The sequence below is a fragment of the Sebastes fasciatus genome, chromosome 5 (assembly GCF_043250625.1).
Source record: "Sebastes fasciatus isolate fSebFas1 chromosome 5, fSebFas1.pri, whole genome shotgun sequence".
NCBI lineage: Eukaryota > Metazoa > Chordata > Actinopteri > Perciformes > Sebastidae > Sebastes > Sebastes fasciatus.
The window spans coordinates 20,248,890-20,261,124 of record NC_133799.1 but is presented as its reverse complement, the minus strand read 5'-3'; the positions used below and the strand labels follow the sequence as shown (position 1 = coordinate 20,261,124).

The window sequence follows — 12,235 nt, the reverse complement described above, 5'->3', positions numbered from 1 at the left end:
TGAAGAATTAAAGGGAAAACCATGCCGCCTTGGTTCATATGATACCTTACAAAAAAATGGTTCCTTATTTTTTGTGCATTCTCCTACAAATTTCCAGCAACACGTGTCAATTTCCGTTTGTTACATGCATACAGTCTTTTCAAAATAAACTTCTGTCTGCACAGGAAACAACTTGGGTAGGTTTAGGAAAAGATCGGGTTTGGGTTACAATAACTACGGCAGTGGCGTTACTTAAGGCCCTGTCTACACTCATACAGATATTTAAAAAAAAATCTATCCACATGACCTTCATTTTACAAAATATCTCCGTCCACACTCGAACGTAAAAACGACTCCAAATGCTCGCCGTTTACATGACATCACAATTTGATATCACAAGTTAAGGGTCAGTGAATTTTGTTACCACACTCCTCACTCCCTTTCCTTCGGCTTTGTTACAGTCAATTTGATAACAGTTATTGTTCGTGGGGGGGCTGGGATTCCTGGTCATCACTCCGCTGTCAACGGTCTCTTTACATGCATAAATGACAAAAGGGAGGTCATTCAGGTTTATGTCCATCGCCCTTCTGAGTGCTCCAAAACCTCGCCGTCAATCGCCTGAAAGCACATTCAATCACTATTCAGCCTCGACATGTTTAATGTGTTCCCTGCTTTGGCTTCCTATGACTGGAGCATTTTTCAAGTTAGTTAGTTAGTAATTAGAGCAGTGCTAACAAAACGTAAAAAAAAACAATAGTCACACGGGACACGGGACGTGAACAGCGGTTTCCTGGGTGAATGTCCGGTGTTTTTGGACCCACCATCCACGTCGCTCTTCATACTTTCTGGTTCACGATTACGTGGATTACTTACAAATTGATTTTGTGGGATATATGAACAAAATTAAAGATAAGATATACTTTATTGTCCCAAGGGGAGATTTTGCTCGGTCAATACTGCTGCACACAAAACAATACATAGCCAACAAGACATTACAGTAGTACACCAAAGACGCAGCAGAAAAACATGTCAAATATTGCACATTCCCTGAGAGAAATACTGTATATATATATACTGTATAAACACATAGGCATTAAAAAACAAGACATTACAGTGGTACACTACTACGGAGTAGAAAAACATGTCATATATTGCACATTCCCTGAGAAAAATAAATATATAATCGTAAAAGCCCTACCTGTAAGACATAAAATAAATTCCCCAGTTACTGTACTTCACAAAAAAAACTAAATCTGTCCACATACACCCGTGCAGACATAGCAGAGACGGCTCCTGTCAACCTGGCTCTCAAATAGATATTTTTTCTATGTTTAATGTGACAGCGTCGACGCCGCTTTGATATTTTTCTGCTTAGCAGACTTTTCAGCATGCCGTGTGCAACAAGGGAACCCAGAGGTCCATCATGTTAGATTTGGCTCTCGTGCTCTTATCTGGCTGTTTTTATTGTTGAAATGCATCAGCATCTTTCCTTGTTGTGTCGTGTTTTTGCCCCAAAAATGTCTTGTTTTTCTCCACACAGCTGAGTTGGTATTGTCTGTTAATCCCACACACCACATTTCAACAGACAAGTTCTATTTACAAGGTAAACTGTATATTGGATTTTTCTTCAAACACTGATGGTAGCAGCTCTGTTATCCGGAATCTAACCTAGACAGTGACAGTATTTTAGTCAAGAACATTTAAAGGAACAGTGTATACCATTTTGGGGGCTCTATTATCAGAAATGGAAAATAATATGACTATGTTTTCATTAGTTTATAATAACCTGAAACTAAGAATTTTTGTGTTTTCGTTAGCTTAGAATGAGCCCTTCATATCTACATAGGGAGTGGGTCCTCTTCACGGAGTCCGCCATGCTGCATCGCAATGTTTCCACAGTAGCCCAGAACGGACAAACCAAACACTGACACTGGCTCTAGAAAGAGACTTTCATGTTTTTACGTTACCTGAAGGCCACCGTAGTTCTCCGTTATGCTTGTGAAACTGCGATAACATGAGCCGCAGAGTGCAAAACCGTGGTACCGTGGTACCGCCGGCCACCATCTGACTTCCGGTGTTCCTAAAGTAGTGTTATCATAGTGAGGATGGCCTCTGAGCGAGGGGAACGGTGTTACCACCCAGCTCATGTTACCGCAGTCTTAGAAAGGGAGGAGTGAGCGGAGGGGTACTCAGATAGTTGCAAGCTGCAACCACACCACTAGATGCTACCAAATCCTACACACTGTCCCTTTAAAATATGCTATCACCTGGATAACTTTGACGTTGGTGGCTCAGTGTTTATCACCGTTGGCTCCATGTTAGTGTAGATTTCAGTCCAAAGACAAGCAAGCCAGGTGGTTTTGGAGAGAGCATGGGTATAAAGAGAGCATCTGCGTCTATGAAACACCCTGGGAAAGTTGCCAGTCTACCACAGCAAGTCTGTTTTTTTCTCTGCCTTCTCCACAGTGCATGCTGGGATAGATTTAACCACCCTGTGACCCTGAATAAAAAATAAACGGGTAAAAGCGAAAAGAAGAATGAAGCCTTTTTAAAATTTCACTACTTGTCTGTGAAGTGTAAAGATAATTTCTTTGTTATACTTGGATTAAACATGATGGTCGCATAAAGTCAGGTTTATTTGTATAGCCATTAAAGCCTTTAATCACAGTCAGAGTCTCAGAGTGCTCCAGAAGACTTCATCACTCCCACATTATGAAACAGTAAATTAAATTGAAGAGTGAATTGACTGCCCTCTATCCTAAGGCCCTCGCTGAGAGGAAAAAAAAAAAAAAATCTTATGGGAAGAAGTTGCAACCGATGACTCATGCGAGCACGCTGTGTGTGTCAGACGAGCCTCACAAGGGCAATGTGTTGCTTTCCCTCTCCTCTGTGTACTCACATTCCCCCCCTCTCTCTTCATCTCTGTCTCCAGGTGCAGCAGGATGCAGGGCGTACTGCCTGTGTGTGGACTGCAGCCCCTGCTGGCCCTCCTTCTGCTTCAAACCGCGGGCTGTGGTGAGTCCTCATTAAACTGTAGGCAGTCCCCGTCACCTGACCTACTGTGTATGCAGAACATAACTCCATGTGCACAGAAAAACCTTTGACCAATCCCTCTCTTTTTTTTTTACTAGTCGAATATGAATTCTTTCTGGTCTTATTACCTCATAAGATCCTGTGTGCAGTCAATCTGCCACATTATTAAAATGAATGTTTAAAGGGACTCTCTGTAAGAATCAGAAATTGCTTGTTAACAGTGACATCTGTGGGCAGTAAGTCAATATCAGCATCCTGTTGCTCGTGCTTGTGCTTGCACTACCAATACACACAAGACTGAACGTGATTGACAGGCATCATGTTGATTATTGTTAGCAACATTAACCAGCTAAAACCACAATATCACTAAATATTTCACATGCTTGGCAGTAATGTTAGCTTACCAAATGATGGTCCCTCCATGAATCGAAGGCCCGGCCGATGTTGATCCTAGTGTTAACTGTTCCTGCTTCAGCCTCCTGACCGTGGTCAGAAGGCACAGGGGAGACACCGTAAATTTGGTCTCCTGGGCCGGAGTCGATAACGTTACTCGCTCCAGAGTTAACCCCCGTCACTTCACTCAGCCGTCGGGAAACCTCTTGGTCTCGAGGAGCTGCAGCATTTATTCATCTAAACTAACTCACTTCTGCTACGCTGCTCGCAAGTTTTCTCACACACTCGCCACCACTCTCTCTCTCTCTTGCTTCACCACTCACTTCCAACGTGCACACATACTCTTCGCAATGGCTCTGCTATTCTCCTACATTCTTTGTTTGTTTTTTTTGTGCTTCTGTGGAGTTTGTGTTGGAGTCTAAGATGTGGGTGGGGGCTGGTCATTTGTTGGCGTTAGCTGACTCCATGAACATTAGCTATGGTTGCACATCGTTAGCCCTGAAGGCACTCGTGAGTGCGCATGACGTCAAATCCGTTGGATTTTCCCGGAAAAAGCGGCCAAGGTTTTTCACATTAAAAGCAGTCTACAGGCTGATAGAGGAAAGGTTAGGTTACAATCTGTTCACACATTTGCAATGAAAAACGATTGAAACAAGTTTATACGTGTTAAAAGTTACACACAGTCCCTTTAACTTCAAAGTTGTATATTTGATAGACTACTTGTGCAACCATCCGGCATATCAGAATGTTGATCTCCTTCAAAATACCCTGTATAGGTCAACACTGTGAGGAAGGATCCACCCCCTGTCACAGCTTCACTGTACGGGATGTGATAAATGATCTCCCCTGTGCAATTAAACTGGGATGAATATATCTGCGTCAAAACCTGGTTGTAGAGCATGGAGGGACGCAGGGGGACTGGATGAGAGGCAGAGTGATGTGTGATAAAGGTAATCAAGCATGTCCTTCCAATCAAAGATAAGCAAAACCCACATCAGCTCCAGAAGGCCAAACAGCACGCAATCACCCTCTTTTATAGTCTCAGCCAAGAGCTGAACGAGTCGAGCCACTGATATAGTATCCTGGAAAAACTTGCTAAACTATTATATTTTCGGTTTCCTCTTTAGAGGTCAAAACTTATACAAGAAGGAACACTTATAGTATAAATAACAACATTACTGTCAGATGAACGTGTTGGTCTCACTATATACTAACTACTAGTTTGCTTTTCAGATATGATGAGCTTATGAAACACAGTGCACTGTTAACCAGTAGTCACCAACCTTTTTGGCTTCTTTGCAGTTCTACCAGGTTAATTTCAATAACTGTATGAGGCCCAAAGAGGTCAAATTATCCATTATTTCACAAAAAACAAAGATTATAGAGTCCAAAGGCCTGAGTAGTTTGGGAACCACTAGAAAAATCTGTACGTAAAGTGGTCAAAACTAGTTCCACCTCGACCAGCTACAACAGTAAAAGGCTTCTTACACATTGATGCATCCGTATTTACAATCTAATTATGTATATGATAACACAGCGGCAGTACTTTGTTACTCCATTTAGCTGATAATACTTATGTACTTTCACTTCTTAGGATTTTAAATGCTGGTAAATGATAAATATCAAGACATCCATCCAGTTCAGACGTTATGCTTGATGACATCGCTAATTTGAGTTTTAGCACTCTGGTTTTTGGATTTGGGAGAGAGTTGTCCATGTTAACTAATACTTTTAATATTTAACTCTCTTCCAATGAAAGTAGCCAGCAGCACTAGCAGCTAACTAGCTCCAAAAGATGTCCAATCTGGAGAGAAAGTCGCTTATCTGCAACACTGACAGTCCGTCGCTTCAGGCCTCCCTCCAAAGCTACTCCCCCATTATTATCATCACGAACATAAACATATCATAATGAACGTGAACGGCCAACATGGCTATTGTTAGTACGCTCAGCTGTCAAGCCAACAGCTTGTGGAAGACTAAAGTGATGCGCAATGAGTGCAGACAGGCGGGTTGGTAGGTAGTCCGTCCAATCACTACATTCGAGCCTAATGAAACGATTGTACAGGCTTATTACAGACCTGGATATTTTTCTTTTGTTTTGTCAGAGCATTTGATTTATTGATTGCTGTCAGGATGTAATGATAATATCAACTAATATAACAAAAATGTTTACCATTTCTGCCTTTAAAGGGACTGTTTGTAACTTTGTAAGCGTATAAATGTAGCGGGTCGGCACACATGCGCGCTCGCATATGCGCGTTCGCGTGTAGCCGCTGTACCCTCCTCCTCTGCCTGCTCGCCTTCACTCAGACAACGCGCGTTCTCGCGTACTCGCTCCACCTCTAGACGTGAACGCGCGCTCACTCCACACTGCAGAAGAGTTAGTTTAGCTCTGAGAATATCTAGTGAATGTACAGTGGACGTTTGTGCAGAAATAAATGCTGCAGCTCCTCCAGACCAACAGAGGTTTCCCGTGTCTTGTGAAGTGATGGAGCTCTGCAGAGAGTTACGTTGTCTTCTCGTTACCGACCGGGTGCCGGTGTCTCCTCTGCTCTCTCCGGCTGCGGGCGGAGAGAGCAGAGGAGACACGCTGCAGAGCCCCGCTGCCTCAGCCTGCACTTAGGCAGGAAAAGCCAACACTAGGATCAGATCTAAATCATGTTCATGGAGAGACCTTCATCTGGTCAGCTAACATTACTGCCAAGCAGCTGAAATATAGAGTGATATTGTGGTTTTAGCTGACGTGTGTCGCCTCACTGTTTTGAGCGATGCTCGTTCAGGTATATTGAGAGCGAGCAAGCGCGAGCCCGACGCTGACTTTCGTTGATTTCACGGCCACAGGTGTCGCTGTTAAGAAGCATTTCTGAAAGTTACAAATAGTCCCTTTAAGTAAAGGATTTTTTTAGCACTTATCCACCACTGCGAATAACCCACTTCTGTAAACTTCCCTCATGCCTGCCTCTGGTTTGTTCACTGGCACAGTTATAGCTCAAACTGGCCAACACTACGTGGCCCAGTTGTGGGAAACAAATGAGCATTCATTCATGAGTGACAGTCAGGTTAGCAAAATGAATGTCCCACCAATCCACGAATGAATGGTCACGATTCGTGATGCGTATAGCCCAGAGCAGCAGTTTGTCGTGTCGTGAGAATTACTTGTTAGATCTCCTCAGTCGTGTTGACACTTCCTTTGTCTGTCAGTCTGTCCATTCCTTTCTGTTTCCCTCCATAACTGTGTTCATATCTTGAGCGCTTGGCAGACCTTCACAGCTTTAGCTACTAGCCCACTTAATTCTCTCGTTTCATCTGCTCCTAATTACGCCAACGGCACTTCCAAGAAGGGGCAAAAAAGATGAGATGTAAAGAAGGAAAAACAAATCTGAGATCTCCAAAGCTCACATTCATCCTCTTAGCCATTTTCTAAGAGGGGGAAACAATTTTTGATATTTTGTTAAATCTCCGAGATATTTATTTCTAATACATATTTGCAGAGCTCATTAAAATTCGCTGCGATTTGGCTGAGAAGCTGGAGTTTAGGATCTTAATCCTCTCATTATGTGTCAGCAAGTTATCCAAACTCTGGAGAGGGACTTGACATTTTGCATTTGTTTGGATAATAGTTTTACTGACTTTTTTAAACCCCTAGATTTAGCGTGACAGGGAAATATGCAACGGGTTTATGAAAAGGGAGCAGTGGAGGCTTCAGTGTCATACAGGGACTTACACGGAAACTTGTGCGAAACTCTGAGTCATTTATCTATTTGTATGTCTGCTCTGGGTCGCTCAACAGCCTCCCTATCTGTCTATTTGGCAGTTTTATCGGTCTGTTCCACAGAGCTCTGCAGGGAAGAGTATGCAATGCAAGCATGAGTCCTTCTTTGCCCTCTCCATACACTCCTTGTACTCCCCTGCTGTGTATCTGTGTGTATATGCATGTGTTTGTGTGTATGTACAGACCGCACGCCTCCTCATTGTGGCCTCCCCGACCGTCTGCTCCTCTCTGTATTGTATTGTTTCTGCCTTCTGTGGAGGTGAAAAAAATCAACGGACCTGGCACCGCCGGGGCCGTTCTGTGACTCGGGGCTCAGATTCGCCGGCCGAGAGATGATGAAAATGGAGCCAACTCAGTCTTTTCTCTGTGTGTGTATATGTTTGCGCAGAAACCCTCAGGTTACATCTGCCAGGTAGTTTATGCAGCCAACTTGCCGAGGAGCACGCACTGTGGCCCACACACACACATAAAGCATCTCTGAGGAGCCTGGTAACACACTCACATGAGCCTCTCAGAGTGGATATGTCATGCAAATAGACCCTCGCTGCCTCTGCTCTGGAGGACTTTAGTTTTTTGAGGGCATTGACGTCTCCTGTTCTTGTCTTTCTCCATTCCTGCATTTTGTGTTTTTTTCGGCTGAGTGACTCTGGAAATAGTCAATGGGAGGTAGAGGACTACAGGGAGGGTTGGCACTAAAGCTCACCCCGTGACACTTTGCTTGACAGCCCAGAGATTGGAAAGAGAGGTGGGGACGTGGGGGGGAGGAGGACAGATTAGGGGGTGAGCTTTTTGCACATGCGTGTGTGTGTGTGTGTGTTGACGATAGTGCGAGCACGCCTGCGCTTGTGTACGATGCACTCCTGTATGTGTGTTTATGAATTTTAAAAATGTTGGCCGCGTGCCACACGAGATAAATGTATCATTATGCTTCAGAGGGCGCAAAATTAGTCACGGTAGCCGGCAGCAGCCTGCGGGGAGTTCCTGTGAAGCCTGTCACGGCCTGGTAGGAGTCCGCTCAGACTGCAGTGAGAGGGTTAATATTTGTCACCGAGAGAGGACGAATGCTTCGAAGCGTTGAAGCTTTGTCCGCTGCCGTGGTAATTGACCTCCAAATTAGTATTCGAAAGCTTCGTTTTTTTGTTTCTTTTAATATTAGTATGTAATAATAATATAGCCCATGGAATAAGGAATAATCCCACAACATTGTTCACATTCAACAATCATTATTATTAGTAATTCTCAGAAGCATATTGCTGTTTGTTGTGTGTAGAGGTGCGTGTGTGTACAGTATTGCGGCAACGCCACTGTATCGGGCACTGAAACGGGGCCGTGCCGCGAAGCGTCGAATACCTTTGAATATTTCTCACCGTAGCTTCGAAGCCCAAAAAATGGTATTTGTGACAGCCCTAGAAAATATACCTAAATACCAAGAAGTAAATTCCAGTGGTACTTTTGACACCTTATTTTGGTGTAGTCTTTTGGTGGAAACATATTAGTTATATTTGATTGTTGATATATTCACTTCCCGTATAGAGCAGATTCATAAAGCTCCAGGATACACACACAGTTTTTGCTCAAGTCGAAAAATAAAAAATTTTAAATTTGCGCTACGATATAATTGTTGTCTAATCGCATGTTGACTTTGTATGTAATGACACCGGCTCTAAAATTCACTTCGCTGTGAACACGCAGTGGTAATTGCTCACTTGGTATTATTGCAATTACTGTGCTCTCCTATGTAGAGCAGTGTGATCAGATTAAGAGGCTAGAAACACTGTACAAAATGTCTGGGTTTAGGCACAAGCAGCTAAAGCATCCAATAATATTGACGCTGTAATATTTATTTTGCAAATATCTATGGGAAGATTTAGGTGGTTGACAGCCGACATTAATCTTGCACTCATTCGTATCGATAGACAAAAAACACGAAATATACCCAACATTGTATCCACAGTCCTTCATAATGTTACATTAACGTTAAAGCTAAAAAAGGTAGACTCAATCTGCGTTCTTTTCCGGGTTTTTCAAATGGAAACGCCCACTCAATAATGTGACCGCTAGCACCAGGTTCATGAAGGTCATTAAGTGAGACATTTCGTCAGTTTTTGTTTTCTACTAGCGTGATCAAATTTAGGCCAAGGAACTCTGGAAAATAGAGGAGGAGGAGGAGGAGGAGAGGGAGAAAGGAGACAATAGTGAGAGAGTGAGAAAGACGAGAAAAGAAAGGAACGTACGGAGAGGAGAAATAGAGCACAATAGAAAAGGGGGGTGCCGCTGAGAGGTGGAGGGATGTTTCTGGGAGAATGTCAGCATGGAGACATCATTTCCAAACCCTGCGTGATGTCCGCCTGGCAGACCTGCTGTGCCGAGACAGGCAACATGAATGCGCAGAGATAAACATAGACACAGACACACACACAGGAAACATGAGTGAGGACTATACTTTTTGTCTTTATTTAGGTGTGTGTGTGTGTGTGTGTGTATCTTTGCATATTTGAGAGTGTGTTTACTTCCTGTAGAAGGGAAAAGTGTCTGCACTGCAGTGAAACACAGGCCAGTGATCAAAAACAGGAGGAAACCAGTCCCTCCTCATTACATTATATATTATATATATATATATATATATATACGGTACATAGCCTCAGTTCTGGTCTTTGAAGAGGCCACCCCCAAAGCACATAGTTAAATGTGTGTGTGCATATGTGTGTGTGTGATTTCTGCCCTGATCAGAAGCTTCTTTTTCCATTTGTGGTGCCTCTGTTGCCATGGTTATCATTTCTGGGGCTTGGTCGGGGCAGTCTCAGCCGCAGCATCTTTCTTCCCAAACGATAAGGTATTAGTGTTTAAAAGCAGCCGCCGCTCTCGTCATGGTATTTTCTCCATGTCTCTTGTTTTTCCCCTCCATTTGTCTCTATGCGTCATCCAAGGTCTTGTTAAAAGGATGCATTTCTCCACATCCCGCAACAAAACAAGAAAGACGGCGAGCAGTTTTGTCAGACCATCCGCTCGCACACAAACAAACCCACACTTGCTGCCGCTTTGCTTGAGATGTTTTATTCATATCAGAAGGCAAAAATGATTCAACTTCTTCCCACTCGTCCCAAAAAAGTTTGTTCCGTTTTTTTTATCCAGTATTTCAACAGGAACTTCATTTCATCTTTGGTTTGTAATATTTCCTTCAGGTGATGGAATAAGATCATCTAACTTGTATAACTAAATTGTTAAGCACAATAGTGGGAATGTACATATTTGTTTTTGGATTAGAGCCAGAAACACGTGGTTTCATATAATATCTTAGAAAGGAGCTGATATGTAATTGTAAATTAATGGGAGGGTTCCTGGAAAAGCATGCAGTGGTAACTAAGTACATTCACTTAAGTAAAATTTTGAGTACTACTTTCATACGTTCGTACCTCGTGTGAAACCAGGAGTCAACTTTTATTTATTTGTCACTTCCGTACTTAAGGTACGCCACTTCCAGAGTTATTTTAACCCAAACCAAGATCTTTTCCTAAACCTTACTAATTATTTTGTTGCCTAAACCTAACTAAGTTGTGTCCTGTGAAGACGGAAGTTTATTTTAAAAAGACTGTATACATTTAACGAGTTGAAATTGACATGGACATTCGTAGGAAAGATATAGAAGAGGCCGATATAAACGAACCATTGTATGAGGATACGTTGACATAGTTACTTCCAGGAAACGTTCTAGGAAGTTATTAAACAATTATGAACCTGTAAAAGCATTACCATTGAGTCCATTTAAACATCCTTTCCTGTGCTGCCTTTATGCATTAAACCACATCCATCATGCTCCTGATTAAAACCAACTGAAAACAACAAAAGCAGTCAGATCCGATCCTGCTGCAGTCCAGTTGTTGTTGTTGTATCAGCTGTCATTTCTTAACACAGTGATCAACTAATAGCGGCAATCCGTTGTCAGACAGCTCATCTGTAGTGATTTATGACCCAAACACACTTCTACACAAACACACACACACACACACACACATAATCAGCTGACACGCAGGCAGCAGGCAGCAGGAGTGGAGTGGCGACGACAGAACGGGATGCACTCAATCAGTCTCGGTAGCTCTTGACTGGCAGGCTGATGGGTCTGATGTGGGCAAATCGAAGAAAGAGGGACCTTTATCATCAGGAAAGCCATAGCGGGAAAGAAAGAGAGGGAGAAAGAATAAGAAAAGAGAGGGAGACAACGAGGAATGATGTTTGCAATTGTGTTCTATTACGGTGAAAATGCCATTACCGCCCACCCCGTGCCGGTGTGCAGCTCCGTGCCAGCCACATAAAGGCTCTCCGGCAGTGTTTAATAATTCGAGAGCACCTCTAAAGTGAAGACAGATGGGCCGACGGTGATGAGCACGAAGATGCCACTGTGAAATCAACAGAAAGAAAACCTGAGCTCTATGTGCGAGACGTCGGAAGTGGAGATTCCAGGAGGAGGTGGAGGGTGCGTCCTCTAACACCCTACCCTTCTCAACCCTCATACAGAGACAAAGACACAGGACGAGGTCGATAAAGGATCGCCTGTTAACATTTAACAAAGTCCCATCGTACCGACTTGGACTATCCAATGAGTTTTACCGAGCACACGTTCTCTTTTTCAGCACCTTCATTGCTTCGTATTCACATTCAGCGTCAGTATTTCCTCTTCTTTTTATCACCTGGTGAGCCTTGTTTAGAAAAGAGTGACAAAGAGCAATATGCAACACAGATAGATATCAAACAAAAGGTAGCCTCTTGGGGGCTAAGCTTGTGATAACATTTCCATCTAAATGCAGATTTGATATAGCAATGGCATTGGGGCCCTCGCTAGTTTACATTCATTACCGCAGAGGAAGAGAGCAATGTTTTTAGCCACAGCTGACGCTGGCGAGGAGGCATCAGGTTTTCTGGTTGTCTGTCCGATTATCGTGAACGCGATATCTCAGGAACGCCTGGAGGGAATTTCTTCAAATTTGGCACAAACGTCCACTTGGACTCGAGGATGGACTGATTAGAATTTGGTGGTCAAAGGTCAAGGTCTCTGTGACCTCA

At 43.2% G+C, this 12,235-nt stretch overlaps 1 protein-coding gene across 2 annotated transcripts in view; it reads left to right on the top strand.

Moving 5' to 3' along the window:
* Positions 1 to 12,235, top strand: part of ncanb (neurocan b) — a 218,599-nt gene that overhangs the window by 72,247 nt on the left and 134,117 nt on the right. For both annotated transcript variants that reach the window (XM_074635645.1, XM_074635643.1), the window contains exon 2: positions 2,912 to 2,994. In XM_074635645.1, the coding sequence (XP_074491746.1) occupies positions 2,922 to 2,994 (73 nt within the window). In that variant the 5' untranslated portion in view covers positions 2,912 to 2,921. The remainder of the gene's footprint in view (positions 1 to 2,911; positions 2,995 to 12,235) is intronic.